Raw genomic sequence first — 14,828 nt, 5'->3', positions numbered from 1 at the left:
GTTGCTATCCTGGACACACACAACTGTGTATCATGATCTGTGCAAAGTTCATGAGTCGTTGTTGCAGCTGACTTTCCCCTGATCTTTTTCGGGGACAGGAAAAGCTGACAGCCTGTCGTATGTGCAGAAATTGGTCCAAGATTGTTCAGAAAGCATTTGGGACGTTTGGTCAAAGTCACTGGAATAATAAAGAGCCTGTTTTTTTCCTCATATGTCAGAGGAAAATGAAAATAAAATGCTGATTTTCAGATCATTATCACTTTCCACATTTATTGTCTTACATCACAGTTTTAAATTGCCATAGATTGAGGTAACTGATCTGCTGGTAAGTTGGAGTGCTAACCATCTGGAGATATATGAGGCGCCTGAGTACTTAATCAGTGGCTCTTCTTTCTTTCTAACATTCTCATTAAGGTGAATTCTTCTGGATTTTCTGTGAGTGATTATTTGACAGCTTAGCAAATTAAAAAAAAGATGTAAGTGGCTTGTTAGGAAATTTTCTGAAAATGCACCTGGTTGATTTCAGTTCTTCTTGTTTTACCCTAGAGCAGGAATACATTGGCTCACTCAGTCTAATTAAAATTATGCTAAAACAGAGGCACATGCTGAATCATTTGCATATTGTTCAGCACCATTCTTTGAGCATAGATGTGATGTATTCAAAGCCACAGGGTGCATTTGTTCTCGGATTCATTGATTTTAAACTTTACCTAAATTGGCTATAAGATGAAACTAAATACAAGGTTTCTCTAATGCCCCTGTGTTTCTTCCCCATCAGCTCAGAACTGTGAATGTGCCTATTTGGTGGAATTTTCCACAGGTAAACAGAATCCACACAAAACGTTCTGAAGATTAATGATAGGGCCATCATTAAATACTTTAAAGGAACCCAGAGAAATGAAATATTGGGACCTTCTACTGGGCATTTTCCTAGTTAAGGGAAGGTCCTTCTTTCTAACTGTCCCACTATAGACAATATTTAAATATGGCAAATTTATTTACTACTTTCAATAGGGATGTGCAATTTGACATTACAGTGGTACCTCAGAACTAGAATTTAATCCATTCAGAACTCCGGATCGAATTCTAAAAAGTTCGAGTTGTGATCGAATTTTCCTCATAAGAAATAATGGAAAACCAATTAATTGGTTCCCGGCCCCAAAAAATTACATCTAAATATGTTTTTTTTTTTTTTGTCTAAATGTATTTTTACTTCCTAAATATATGTATTCAGCTAGTGTAAACATCCACAATGCTATCACAGCGAATGCCAGGCTTAGACTGAAGCCTTACTCTATGTTTCTGCTGAGAGACTGAACGGTTTGACTTCTGAGATTCAGATCGAGTTCAAGGTAATTTTTTTTTCAAACTGGTTGGTTCGACTTTTAAGAAATTCGAGTTCTAATGAGTTTGAGAACTGAGGTACCACTGTATTAGTAAATATATTTGTGAATGTCTCCCTGATCTGCCTTTACAGTGCGATCCTTAGTATAGTGCTACAGTACACATTATATCAGTTGCAATTGTATTTCTCATGCACATATCTAATGTTTTGTCAGCCAAATCCGTTTCTACACACCAGTAAACCCATAATAGGAAACAGGAGGTAGTGCCTTGGACTCTCTCCCTTTTGCTCCTTTGTCCTAACATGCAATGTGCAACATGGAACACATTCCCTATTTGACAATGTAGCGGCAGGGACAAAGTGCAGGAGTTGGTCCTTAAAAAGAATTTGACATCAGTAATATGAAAATTGTAAATCAATCAATCAATCAATCCATCCATCCATCTATCTATCTATCTATCTATCTATCTTTAATGGTTGTACTGCTAAGTAACTGGCAAAATAGTCTTAAAAATCAAGCATGAAAAAGAATCGTGATAAGATTGTGGATCGTGATCCTGCCTGAAAATCGTGATATGATATTTTTGCCATATCACCCACCTCTAACTAAACACCTGTTAACATTGTAATATAGAGGCTGATGTATGATTAAAATTGTAGCCAATGCCTTTTTGAGTTAGTATTTCATTATTTGTAGTAAACCTGGTGACTGCCCTAAAGTCGCTTGAATTATGGCTTGATTCTTCATAAATAATGTCAGTTAACCCCTCAGCTTCAGTTTACTCTGAGCCATATTCGTTTGTGGTTTTTTTATAGAAGCGCCACAAATAGCCAACAGTATTGAATGATCTCTGCAATGCATTTACCACTAACATTAATAACCACTTATCCAATAAAAACGTTTGAAATGCTTTGAAAATGGTTTGAATTTATTTATGACTTTTTATGCACATTTTGTACATTTTCGATGCAACTGTTTGACAATCCTAAGACTATTGTAGAATGGTAAGAAACAACCATTTATCCGTGAATGTGATAGTATCAAGTTGTTTTGACCATTTCTTTGATTTTTTAGCATACATTTATAATAGTGATACAATTAGCTTGTATAACAAATGCAAAGCTTGAATTCTAGCACACAGTGAATGGCTCTGCAATTAAATAATTGAGATAACTAATTGGTTTGCTTATGCCCTTTGTTGTTCTGCTGAGCCAGATAGGACTAGGACTTGTATGTTGGGCAAATTTGATGTGGCATTCATTAGCAATATTTACAAAACGGACATAACAGGGAATGTAGTTTAATAATTCATGGATATTTACATAACAGAGTATTCCAGGATCAGGCCTCTCCTTTATGTGTGTAACTCACCCCCAAAACAAGCTTTTGACTGTTATCAGTAACCTTCAGTACATTGTGGTATATCAGCAGTAATCAAAATCCCATAAATGTCTATTCATCAATCTACAAAAGTTTCTTCCTATTTCATTACACACTTTTTGAACAAGAACCCTTCTTGGCTGCTGTCCATAAATCATTTGTAAAACTCATACTTGGTTTTCCATCCAAGCATTATCAGTATAAATTCTGCTTCAGCTTACATTTCACTACTTTCTAAATTAATCCAGGGTTTGCTGTAGTGTAGAAGATTTCAAAACTCTGTATTTTGTGTTGATTTCTGTGTGTCAAACCACCCACGCTATATATGTCTTACGTAACTGTGATTCCTAGATAACTCTCTAATAAACTATTCATAAGTACAAGTTTTTTTCCTGTACTTCCTAATGAGGCTCATTGATTATAACTTTGACACATTTAAAATGGACAATATTATTTTCAAAATTAACATTTTCATAATTGTAATTTTCTTCCGAATTAGCATTTGATTGTTGTCTAACTGCTATCTGTGTTTTTTTAACACTAAGTATATTTTATGCTTTCTTTATAGGCATTTGTTAGAGAAGGTCACAGTATATTACAGACAGTATATGTTTGTAAAATCATGTGTGTTTTTATTCACAGCACTGAAAAGATCCTTGGATTCAGAGGGTGAGGATAGAATTCATAAATCCTTCCCAGCATCCACGGTGGGCTCTCCTTTCAACTTGTACCCAACATTAAACAAAACTGAGGATGGAGATAAAACAGGAGCTCGGGGCTCCTCCTTCTACCAGTCACAATATAATGTGAGGGCAAGCGCTGTACCTGGCACTGTATTGAATAATTACATGCTTCCCTGCATGCCCATTAACACTGTCTGCGTTTCTAATTCCAGTGGTCATGCATGTTCTGGAGTCAGCAGAGGTTCTTCTATGACCTTTGACCGGGATATTTCATCCACGACCTCTGGAACTGAGAGTTACAGAGATGGATTTCACAGCTCTTCCTCCATTATAGATCACCAAAGATCCTTCCGGGTTACCTCTCATGTGAGTTCTACCAAGAATCCAACAGGAATTAATGAGCACAATATTGTCAATAACCCTGTAGTTAATGAATAGACATTTAAATGTTTCTGAAGCATATTTAGCTATTGCTTTTAAGTCTATTTGCATTAAGTCACAATCGCATGCCTTCAGTGAATACACACTTTTCTGATAGTTTTCCCAAGTCCTAGATCCAGTACATAGGGGTATTGTGGACTGTGATTCCTAAATGTGACTATCCCAGATCCCTTAAATGAGACTTTTCTTTTTCCAGTTGTCAGCAGTCTTTTGAGCAACTGAACAAAGCCCTCCTTGATCCTACAGTACTATCTTGGTGGCTAAACCTCAAGAGTGACCTGCTGAAGTTATTTCTGTGGATGGATTATGCTCAAAGTCACCTCAAAATCTGTAGCTTGTCTGACTTTAGTCAAACACACACTGAGAAGATACAGTAAAGAAATGCTATCCATCCAGAACCGGACAGGCCGACGCAAGTGCTTGGCCTCACCTGGGTCTTACCCCGATCCTGATCTCAGCTGGTCCCCAGTGTCACACTCCACACCTCAGTCACCAGGATTCAAGCCAAATTTGGAAGGGCTTAATCTTGCGACGATCCTTCCTCCTTCTCAGATGAACGTGACCTGTGGCCCTGAACAGGAAAAGGCCCCGAGGAAGAGTGTTGGCTCAGTACCGCAGAGGATTTTCACCTTTCCCAGTGCTGACAGACCCAGACCAAGTGAGACCCACAGAGGCAGTTCAGCACTTCAGCAACAGAACAAGTTTGAGACAGTGCTGGGTAAGTGCTGCAGCTCGTCACTATGATAAGCGCTTATTAAAATGGAGGTAAAACCAGAAACATTCTGTCTTGTATTTTCACTTTAACAACAAAAAACTGTTTCCTTCTTTAATTTACTTCTCAAATGTTCCACAAAAAAGTTTTTGGTAGAGTAGTACGATGATATTTAACCTGCTGGTACTAGTTCCTCATTAAAATGTCCTCCAGAGGTGATTAATGTTCATGACGCCCTTTGGGGAATCTGGTATTCGCTGTATCTTGGAAATCTTCTGCCTAAAGGAAGAGCCTTTTTATAACACTTGATTTATTTTTGAATAATGCAGGTAAGGGATCATTTACATAGATTTTTTTCCAAACATTGTCTGGTCAGTCAGAAAGTCATATCCAGGTTTTCATATCTTACGTCGAAACAGCCATGACAATTACATGAAGAAGTGAAGAAGTAGGATTGCTGGGATCGGTTCTGTTAGAGATTTTTGAACCGCCACATCATAACATTTATTATATTCAATGTGAGAAAACAGATGGGCCTAAAAACTGTTTTTGTAGGGTCTTGGAGAAGCCTCCCTGTATTTCAATTCCATGTGACTATGATCAGATCCCAAATTCCTCTTCTAATCTTCAGTGATAAAATACTTTATTTCCAAACTATTACTTCTTGTGGTCTGCACTTTTAAATCCACTACAATTCAATTCAATTCAATTCAATTTTATTTATATAGCGCATTATCACAACATTACATTGTCTCAATGCGCTTTACATTTCTGCCTCGTAAGGACCCCCCAGTGAGTAAGCCAAAGGCAACGGTGGCAAGGAAAAACTCCCTAAGAGGAAGAAACCTTGGGAGGAACCAGACCCAAAGGGGGAGCCCATCCTTCAGGGGCCGGCAGATGAGTCAAACAAACAAGATGATATGACTAAGCTAATACATTTTTTCAACATTTTTTTGCTTCTGAGAAATGTAATGAACACAACAACAATATTCCAGTGTTGTTTCATACATTCAGACATTTTTAGCAGTTAGGTTTGTCTTCTTGATTTTTACACAGCACTTAAGCACATTTTCAGCCACTGAAGTGACTGTTTATGGGTGTGTGTCACTGAAGCTCATTCCCAAAGGTGGCAAAGGTGCATGCAAATCCATTACGGCTTTGCTTTAATTTCTGAGCAAGACCCAAGTGACAAGATTCCACGTATTGCAAATTCCATAACTCCATTATTGCACAATTCATTTGAACTTTCTCAGAAATTAGCAAGCATTTTTTCTGCACTTTACAAATCAGAGGTTTAATACATTAAATGTGTTACTTTAATTCATCCCAAAAGGATTTAATATTTTATTTGGCTTTTATTGGGCTTTTATGGTAACAGTATATCATTTAGCAGTTAATAACATGCAGCAGCTGAAGGTCTATGGCTAAATGGCTTATTGACATTTTTGAGAGCACCCTGAAGATCCTGTACGACTGTCTGCATGATCTGTACATGTCATCCTCACGGCAGTATGAGTGCTGAGCTGTGCTGCTGTAGTTGGGCCCCAAGTAGTCAATCTGTATATGCTGTCAACACTATCAACTCAATCTATTTTTCGTAGTGAAGTGAGGGATCGTTTATGGAATGTTGGGAAGGCATAACAAAGGACGTTTGTTCAGACATATGCCATTGTCATGTGTGATATGTCATTGAAAAGCATTGAAGTTGTGCCCCATTGATGTCATCCAATTCCTTAAAACACATTTCTACAGTAATACATCTGGCTTAAAAAATACAGAGTGCATTAAAAGGGTTTTTAGATGGATCTGTAAATGTATCCCAGTCCCCTTGACATTGGGATTTTGCCAAATCAGCAATTTAATTAATAACGCACGTCTACAAATGCTTGAGCAGTTTCATTGGGGGCATCCACTTTTTATCTGTAAGAGCAGTTCCTGAAGCACAGCTTGAAGGCATAGCTATTTAGGAAGTCAGTTTAGATTAGCTTCTTTTGACTGGTCTCATGACCCTGTACTGGATAAGTGACTGGAAGATGGATGAATGGTTTTGACTGGTGGTATGTGTGATATATATATATATACATATAGTATGGCACTTCAGGAAAGTGCAATGTATTGTGCCTGCTAGGAGATCTAGAAGGAAATGACATAGAAATTGACATCGGGGCCAGAGGTAACACGCATGCACACACATACTGTATAGCTCTTGTCAATTGTTGGTAACTTGAGACACTTCCTCACTGCAGGAGTCTTTTTTCAGGAGCCAGTAATTTATGTCGCATTCCCACTGCAGGGACTTGCTGCAATTGTCGGTCCTAGGAGGTAGTTCCTGAACCCATTTTAGTCCTGCAGGTATTTCTCATTTGACCAAGAACACCTGGGTGGAGCTTATAGTGATAAGCTTGACGATTTGCTGACCACACGCACTGGCGGTTACTTGGAAGTTATGCGAAAATATGGGGAAGAGAGTAGTGGAGCAAAAATTGAGCAGATGGAATTATTTTTTCTATATCGGTTTTATTTTTCTGCATATTTCTGCTTCAGAAAATACAACCGATAACCGGTATACATCTGTCTAATATCGCCAGTGCCGGTGTTCTGTCGAAAAATACTACCTATCGAAACGTGCTATCGAGCCTTTCTGCGCATGTGCAGTTCCACCGTTTTGGGATTAGGGTTAGGTTTTAGGGGTTAGGGTTAGGTTAAGGTAAGGGTTTTAGGGGTTTTGGGGGGTTAGGGTTAGGGTAAGAGTTAGGGTTAGGGCTATCGATTAGCACTACGGTAGCATTTTTCGACAAGGCAGCATATATCGACAGAACACCGGCGGTGAACCTTGCCAGTGATTATCGGAATAACGTTACATTGCCTTTTATTCTGTGGAAAACATAAGATAGATTTGTGACGAGATTTAATTACAAATTATAAAGAAGTCACAGACCGCATGATTATAATATAAATAAAATATTATGTCCAATTCTGAACCAAACCTGGACTCGATTTTTTCCCGTATTTTCGGACTGTGCACCCCAATAACTAACAAAACGACTTGTTCATCTTCCATTGTTATGGGGTGGCAATGTAGTTGTGTGTTATTACACATGGGCAGTTTAACCTACTGTACAAGCTTCTTTGTGTCTCCCATGCTTATTTAGCATGAAGGCTACAGTTCCTGTTGTGCAGGAAAGCAACACACCGAAGTGGCCGGGATCTACAAAAGGTGGTCCTGAACTTGAGTGGGAAAGTGCCTTTGGAATCATATCAGAGGTATTATAATTATAGTGTTAAAAATTCTTAGAACCCTGGTACTGCTGGGAAATAGGTTACAAGATTTATTGTGATAGAAATAAAATACATATTATACAAAATCATAACAGACCCATGACCTAGAATAGGATAATCATTTGGAATATGGATGGATGAAAGAAAACAAATATGGACATGAATACAAGTGTGCAATCTGAATAAAAGATAGATGATTTTATATGAAAATAAACATCATGTAATGAATAATTACACAAGTGTTGGCGATTGAGAGTGCAGTTGTTTTTTGTATTTAATACATATTTTAACTGCTTAGAAACACATTAACTGGATGCTATGAAATGTAGCGCATGCTCTTTCTAACAGAATCCACCTGGAAAGGTGTAAACAGCACATAGTCCCCTTTGCTAGTTTTGTGGACGTATCATGAAATTATAGGGAATCCGGAAAATGTAACTGCAATAACAAACACTGGGGGAAATCAGTAAATGAGCTCAGCACTAAATGCAATCAGAATGTCTGTCATGTATCTATCATTTTCGGTCAATGAAGGTGAAATTTGATCATGGGAAAAGAAGTTACGTGTAGCTTCTATTTCCCGGTGGATGCCAGTTGATATTACTGAGATTATATGTTTCTCCAGCAGATGGCAGCAAAATAAAGCTATATTTCTTGTAAGATGCGTTCCTACAGTAGAGTCTCGATTTTGCATGTCATTGAGCATATCTTTTCTGTATTTGCTGCACTTTTTTCATTCCATTTTGACCTGGACAACATGGATTTTCATGGTGCTTTTTCTGTGCCTTCATGGTGCTTTTTCTGTACTGCAATTTCTCAACATCTTTAACATTTTGCTCTTTGAAATTTTATTTTGCAATTCTTATCAGGGGTGTTGAAAAATCTGTAGATACCACCTTTCTGAGCAGGTTACCCTTTGCTTTCAGTAGAATAGAAAGTAAAAAGTGAAATTCAACTTATATAAGCAGTAGGTACTTTCTGCAATGTATATGTGTCATGAATTTGGACAAAAGGTCTGAATACATTTGCAATAATGGTTTACAAATTAAAGGAACCCAGAATTGGACCTGGTTGTAAATGATGACAAAACCATTTGAGCCAGAAGATTTATATTTGAAAACTAATAAATTAGCCCCTAACCTCATAATTTGACTGTATAGCAGTGCACATTATTGTTGGCTTGTCTGAATCATGCTATTAATAAATCTAATTAAATACATTTGCATGTATTTTTATTCAGGATGCTGCCATTTCAGGCACCCTGACAGTGCCGTAATTCATATGCCTATTTATTATGGAATTTTCTAGACTACAGCAAGGAAGGGGGCGGGACAGATTCAGGGCCTGGGGGGCAATGTGAAAGGGGAAGGTGGTAGAAGTAATGTCCTTTCTGACAGCATGGAAGGGGCTTGTTTTTAGTTCCTGCAGATATTCTCCATCCCAAATTAACTGTCTCAGTGTCCAGCTGCTCGCATGGTCAGAGAATCCGAGGCATCTGTGACTTAGACCTTCCATAGCACAGATGTGTTTATTCTCTGTGGTTCCTTTAACTGTACGGATCATAGGTCTGGAGCTTGTCAGTGCCATAGAAGGAGTGGGAAGGGCGGAGCAGCTGTCTGAATGAGTGTGTGGGGGTTAATTTGTATTGTGCGAGTGTCCCGAGTATTAGCCCTCGCTTCCTCGTTGTGCAAACAGCCCCGCAAATGGTTCCTTGTTTCTTGCACTGGCTTTCCCTTTCTCACATTGCAGTTGCATCGCTATCTGTTCTGCTTTCTTTTCTGTTCTTTGGTAGTTAGAGGGAAACACTTAATTATTGCGTGGTGCAGCAGTTGGAAAAGTTGGACGTCCTTCTAGGTTGAAATCAAAGACAGCTAGAGTTGGACAGGTCTTGTTGCTTCTGTCACAATATTAGGTAAGTTCTATATTATCTAAATAGCTGACTGTGTAAGCTGCCAGATGGAGCTGTGCTATTTAGAGAACATTTTTTTCCATCCGAAATAGTCATTTCTCAGGTGCAACTTCTGTTATTGCTTGACAAGTTCCCCTACAAGACCTTTCATTTCACAGTCACCAATTACAAAAGTTTGAAAACCATCATTATGTAAAAATTAGACTTGTTGAATTCTACTAAGGTTGATGCATATACTAATTTGCTTTTATTCCGGAAAATGAATGCTTTATTTTTAATGCTTCTCAGGGTGCAGAGTGTACGAAACTTCAAATAAATAACTTAGATGCTGCATGGGCTAAATCACAAGTCTGCAATAAGGAATATTAGCTGGAAGGAGTTTTTTATGTACAGGTGACACAATTTGTAGAAAGAATAAATGAATGTGACCTGCCGGGAGCAAGATATTTGCAATGAGTGATTTTCACTCTTAAATTTTTGCACCCTGTAATTTACCATCTATACACCAGTCCACAGCTACTACACTTTTGCACACATTCTGGTTTTATAACCAGTTTTGTTAGTTTTAATGTTGTTTTTGTCTATTGCAATTAGCATTTGTTTCATTCTTCATTGGATTCCTGCTAAGAGAAGTTATACAGGAAGACCTAGAAAATGACAGGGTTAATGACCCAGAGGTTGACTGCTTTGGGCTCACATGACTGCTAGTGATAGTATTTTAATGAAGATGTTCTGATTGAACAGACCCCTCGGCTGCTGGGAAGTAGCCATGTCTACAGATACTGTAGGTTGCTCTTCTCAGCATTGACTCTTATCTCTGAGGTAACATGAAACTTTCAGCTTCCCCTGCGAAGTTACCTAGACAACCATCGGAATGTAACAAGTACAACCACTGTGTCATTCCCTTTATCATTTTAAGGAGAGGTTAGCCTCACTGTCCTCTGTGGTACTGCAGACCCTAAAGAGCATTAGAACACCCCTTAATCCCAGTACATGGAAATACTGTTTTTTGGGGTTTTTTTTAAATTGCTATATTTCTTGTCAATGGTGTTCTAATAATAGCGCAAAATATAAAACAAAGCTATTTTGGTAAAGGGCATCATTGTTATCAAATAAACTTTCAATTTAAATTTAAAGTATTGTAATTTGAATTTAAACAAAGTTATTTTGGTACAACATTTGTGTAGGGGGTGAAGGTCGACAGTGTGAACAATCAGATTTGTAAACTTTGATTTATAAGCATAATTTATGTATATTGATCAGCCATTTTATGTGTGAGTAATATGAATGGAGCTGCACATTTGGCTGATATCTTTGGAGGAATCCTCTAAGTCTGGCACTATTGGCCGCACTCTTGTGTAATTGCATATATCCATCCATCTTCTATGGATATGCAGTACAGGGTGACATTCAAAGAATCAAGGATTTTTGTCAAAGGCATCCAGGATTTTTGTCAAGGATACCGTCAGACCTGCAGTGAAATTAAAGGCGGTTAACTCCACTATAATAAAAATCGTAATAGCAATAAAAGAATTAAACAGTATAATAAATATGTAATAATGAACAGAAAGTTATACAGAAAAGAAAGAAAAGAATACTACAGATGTGCAACATAGCTCAAAAAAGGTGTGTGGTGTATATGTATGGGGTTAGTATTCAGTTAAAACTGGTACTACATAATATGACATTGGATTGGAGTAGTGTCCTGTAGGAGAATCTCAGATGGCAATGTTTGTGAGTCCTACATATGATTAGGTCCCTCAATACACTCCTTTTTATGTTTTACATGTGTATTTAAACAAGTTGTTCTACGTGACTTTTTCTCACTAACCAATCACATCATTCTGGATACAATATAGTGTAAGAGTTCAGTGAATATGAGGTAAACATAAATGTCAATACAGCAATGATCTGTGTTTTGTCATGTGCCAATCTGTTCCTTTCAGATGTCTGAAATATCCTTGCAGGTACAGATTTTTTTGCTTAAGTATATAACTGATTTATGTAATTTCAGAACTTCCAATGACCAACAACAGTCTCCACAAAAAAATTGTTGATTCATTAATAATAAATTCTCTAAGTCAAACGGAGTCTAGAGTCTTGAATTCCAGAATTAGTTGGGAAGCTTTGGTTTCCACTTACACCAATCAGTCCTTTTTCCTGCTCCCAGTGACTTCTTATATACTAAACTGGTTCATGCACAGGTGTTAATGTCCTCCTTCCTGTGTTCTGTCTCTCTTTTCTCACACTGTTTTCTCCTCAGTGTTGAGTAGAATAACTTTGGAGAAAAGTGGAGCCCCTTTTAGGTATAGCATAGAAGTAAAAGCAAAAAGTTTCAATCTGTAGTAAATTATCGGTGACCTGGAAAAGCAGAGTCAAAACTCTGCGGTGATGCCTTGGGAATTGTCTTCAGGGGCAAAAGCCGCAATGGTGAAGGCAACTGTTTATTTTCAAATAACATCTATAAAGTTCCTGTTTTATATCTCAATTCTGGAACAGGGATTCAGTGCATAGTGCTCTGAGCCATAATACAGATAGGTGATGAGCTGTTGAATACTGATTTTTTGGAGGACTGCAGTATGTATATGTATGAAAACTAGCATGAAGATATGCAAAACATTTCATGTCATTGTGGATCATTTCAAGGAGCATTTAAAAAGCAAAGAAAAAATATCGGAGAAGAGTTAAAGAACGATTATAGAAGAAATGATCCACATAGATTATGAAAGTGGCTAGATTGTATTGTCCTTAGGAAATTAGGCCATTTACAGCTGACAATGGATTGTCAGCAGATTGTGAGCTGGGGGGGGGGGCAGCGACTATGTGGGATGGGAATGCACACAGTCTGCAACTGCTTTTCAGAAGGACGGAAAATGAATGTCGGAGCCACGCCACTGACACAACTATCTGAAACCACAAAACCCCGAACCCCACTATTAAAGTCGAGCAGACAATGCTACGATTATAACATTGGGACAGAACTTTCCACGTTAATAAGTAGAGATACATTTTTTATGTTTGCTGTTAGTTCATTTGTTTTGAATTAACTTAACATTTGAACTTTAAAAAATGATCAAAGAAGTAAATAAGAGAGTGTAATAGATTACGTTAAATATATTAAACTAAACAGGTTTCTGTATCTGAGTGTTTTTTTTTTGATGGCTAAGCTCGATGTTACATTTTTCAGTTAACACAATAATTTATTGGGTACTTTTAAAAAATCACATATACTCTACTGTAATTTGTTTAAATGTTATTACATGCTTAAGTACAGAATAACAAAACAAATGGAGATTAAACACAGTTAAGTGCTTAGTCAGAAGGACTACAGTAAGTCAAAATGATTAAAATCAAACAAGAAACAGTGACCTTACAAACAAGGAAACTAATATCTCATGAACTAATCTCTGTGGCTGAAGGCAAACACGCCCACAACCACACGTATACCATACAGCCGATGCTTAACTTGTTAACCAAGCATAAATTGGGGAAACAGCAGTCATGATTATCCCAGGTAGCAGGAAACAAAAAACAATTAGACCATCAACTCATCTGTTGCATTAAAAGCATTAAGTGATTGAAAAAAGTTGTAAACAGTGGATATTCATTCATTTTACTGTGTGATATGATGTTTTGTTTTCCTGGCAGGAAGCACTGAAGGAGGAGATAGCTGGCAGGATTTTTTTCTTGCTGTTAATTTGAATAAAATTTAATCAAGATTTTTTGGTATTGTGTCTTAAGCAATAGCAGCAACATCATCAATAAGGAATAGGAATAATTATCTATAATAATAACAACAATATGCTATATTATGTATAAGAGTTACATAGCGTTTATTCACTACAAAGAACTTATCAAAAGTTAAAAGTATTCCCCACTCTTTACTAATTGTTACATTTTCAGTCTGTAAGTCACTTGATTCGCTTTCGATGAACTGTCAGCAGCAACACTTGTTCATGAGCAAGCATGGAGAGCTGGAGAAAAGGAAAAGCAGGAGGGGAGCAGGAGGGAAATGGATTGTGCCTGGGCTTCTGCCGTCTGTTAGATTAGTGCGAGCCTCTCGCTAATCTGCATGTGAATGGCCGAGAACAGCTTGAGTTGCTGGACCCCTCTCTGCCACACTTGGGAGGGAGAGAGGAAGAGGGGGAGAGCGAGCGGGGTGAGGGAGAGTCTTAAAGAGATACTCCGGTCGCAGCCCTCCTGTCCTACGCTGAAACGTTTTGCAGGAGTAAAGCTGCAGGGAGAGCGGAAGAAGCAGTGGCCTGCTTCGTAACGTGGTGGAGGAACTGCTGAATTACTGCTGAGCAGAAGTCAGGCGGAGGGTTTTGTTAATGAGAGAAGGTAGGAATCTGTTCAGTGGGTTTGGATGAGGACTGGCCCTAAGCGCCAGAGGGCTGGTGAGAAATGCTCCATTACTGCAGCAACTGCAGGCAAACTGGGGGAGACTCATCTGAAGAGGGTTCCATATGTATCAGTATTTATTAAGTATTACTGATTTTTCATCTTTCTTGCAAGTTCAGTGTTTAGAGGTAGATTTAATCTTTTTAATCAGTATCCCAAAGTAACTGGGTTCTACAGCGTGACCGAATGTAAGATTATTGTATCCACAAATGTTTCTCTGATTGAAAATTGTGCATTAAGAAATCTCCATTATCAGATTGCAAAATATTTTTCTGCAATCATTATTTTGGAATAAAAGTAAACCATGCCTCTATTTCTCCAGCTCATGAGATTAACCACTGCAGTACAGTTAGGCTCATGGTGCATTGCCAGAATGAAAAATTGAAAAGTGGAAACCATACAAGTGAAAGTTAGGTCAAAATCTGGTGTACACCTAAATCATGCATAATTTATTTGTTCAGTAATATCTTCAGGGAATTGTGGAATCTGTTTCCACATTTTACATTACTTTAACTAACTGCAAGATGAAAAAAGGGAATTATTTTACAGAAAGAAATGTTTTTTCAATGCACCCTGGAACTTTAAGTAGTTAAAGTTCATTATATGATTTAAACAAGAGTGTATTGTGGAGATTATAGATATTGCTCAGCAAATATAAGATTTGTTTGTGTGTGTGT

At 37.7% G+C, this 14,828-nt stretch overlaps 1 protein-coding gene across 2 annotated transcripts in view; it reads left to right on the top strand.

The window, feature by feature from the left end:
- The first annotated feature begins 9,513 nt into the window (after positions 1-9,513).
- LOC111850859 (neuronal-specific septin-3-like) overlaps positions 9,514-14,828 on the top strand; it is a 34,273-nt gene continuing 28,958 nt past the window's right edge. The window contains exon 1 of one of the 2 annotated variants that reach the window (XM_023825179.2): positions 9,514-9,753. Coding sequence is in view for 1 of the 2 variants with exons in the window: in XM_023825178.2 (XP_023680946.1) it covers positions 14,082-14,091 (10 nt within the window). In the remaining variant the exon portion in view is untranslated. Of the gene's footprint in view, positions 9,754-13,910; positions 14,092-14,828 lie in introns of those variants that run through there. The other variant, XM_023825178.2, reaches the window with a different exon arrangement.

The sequence above is a fragment of the Paramormyrops kingsleyae genome, chromosome 5, assembly GCF_048594095.1.
Source record: "Paramormyrops kingsleyae isolate MSU_618 chromosome 5, PKINGS_0.4, whole genome shotgun sequence".
NCBI classification, from domain to species: domain Eukaryota; kingdom Metazoa; phylum Chordata; class Actinopteri; order Osteoglossiformes; family Mormyridae; genus Paramormyrops; species Paramormyrops kingsleyae.
This window is presented reverse-complemented; position numbering and strand designations above follow the sequence as displayed.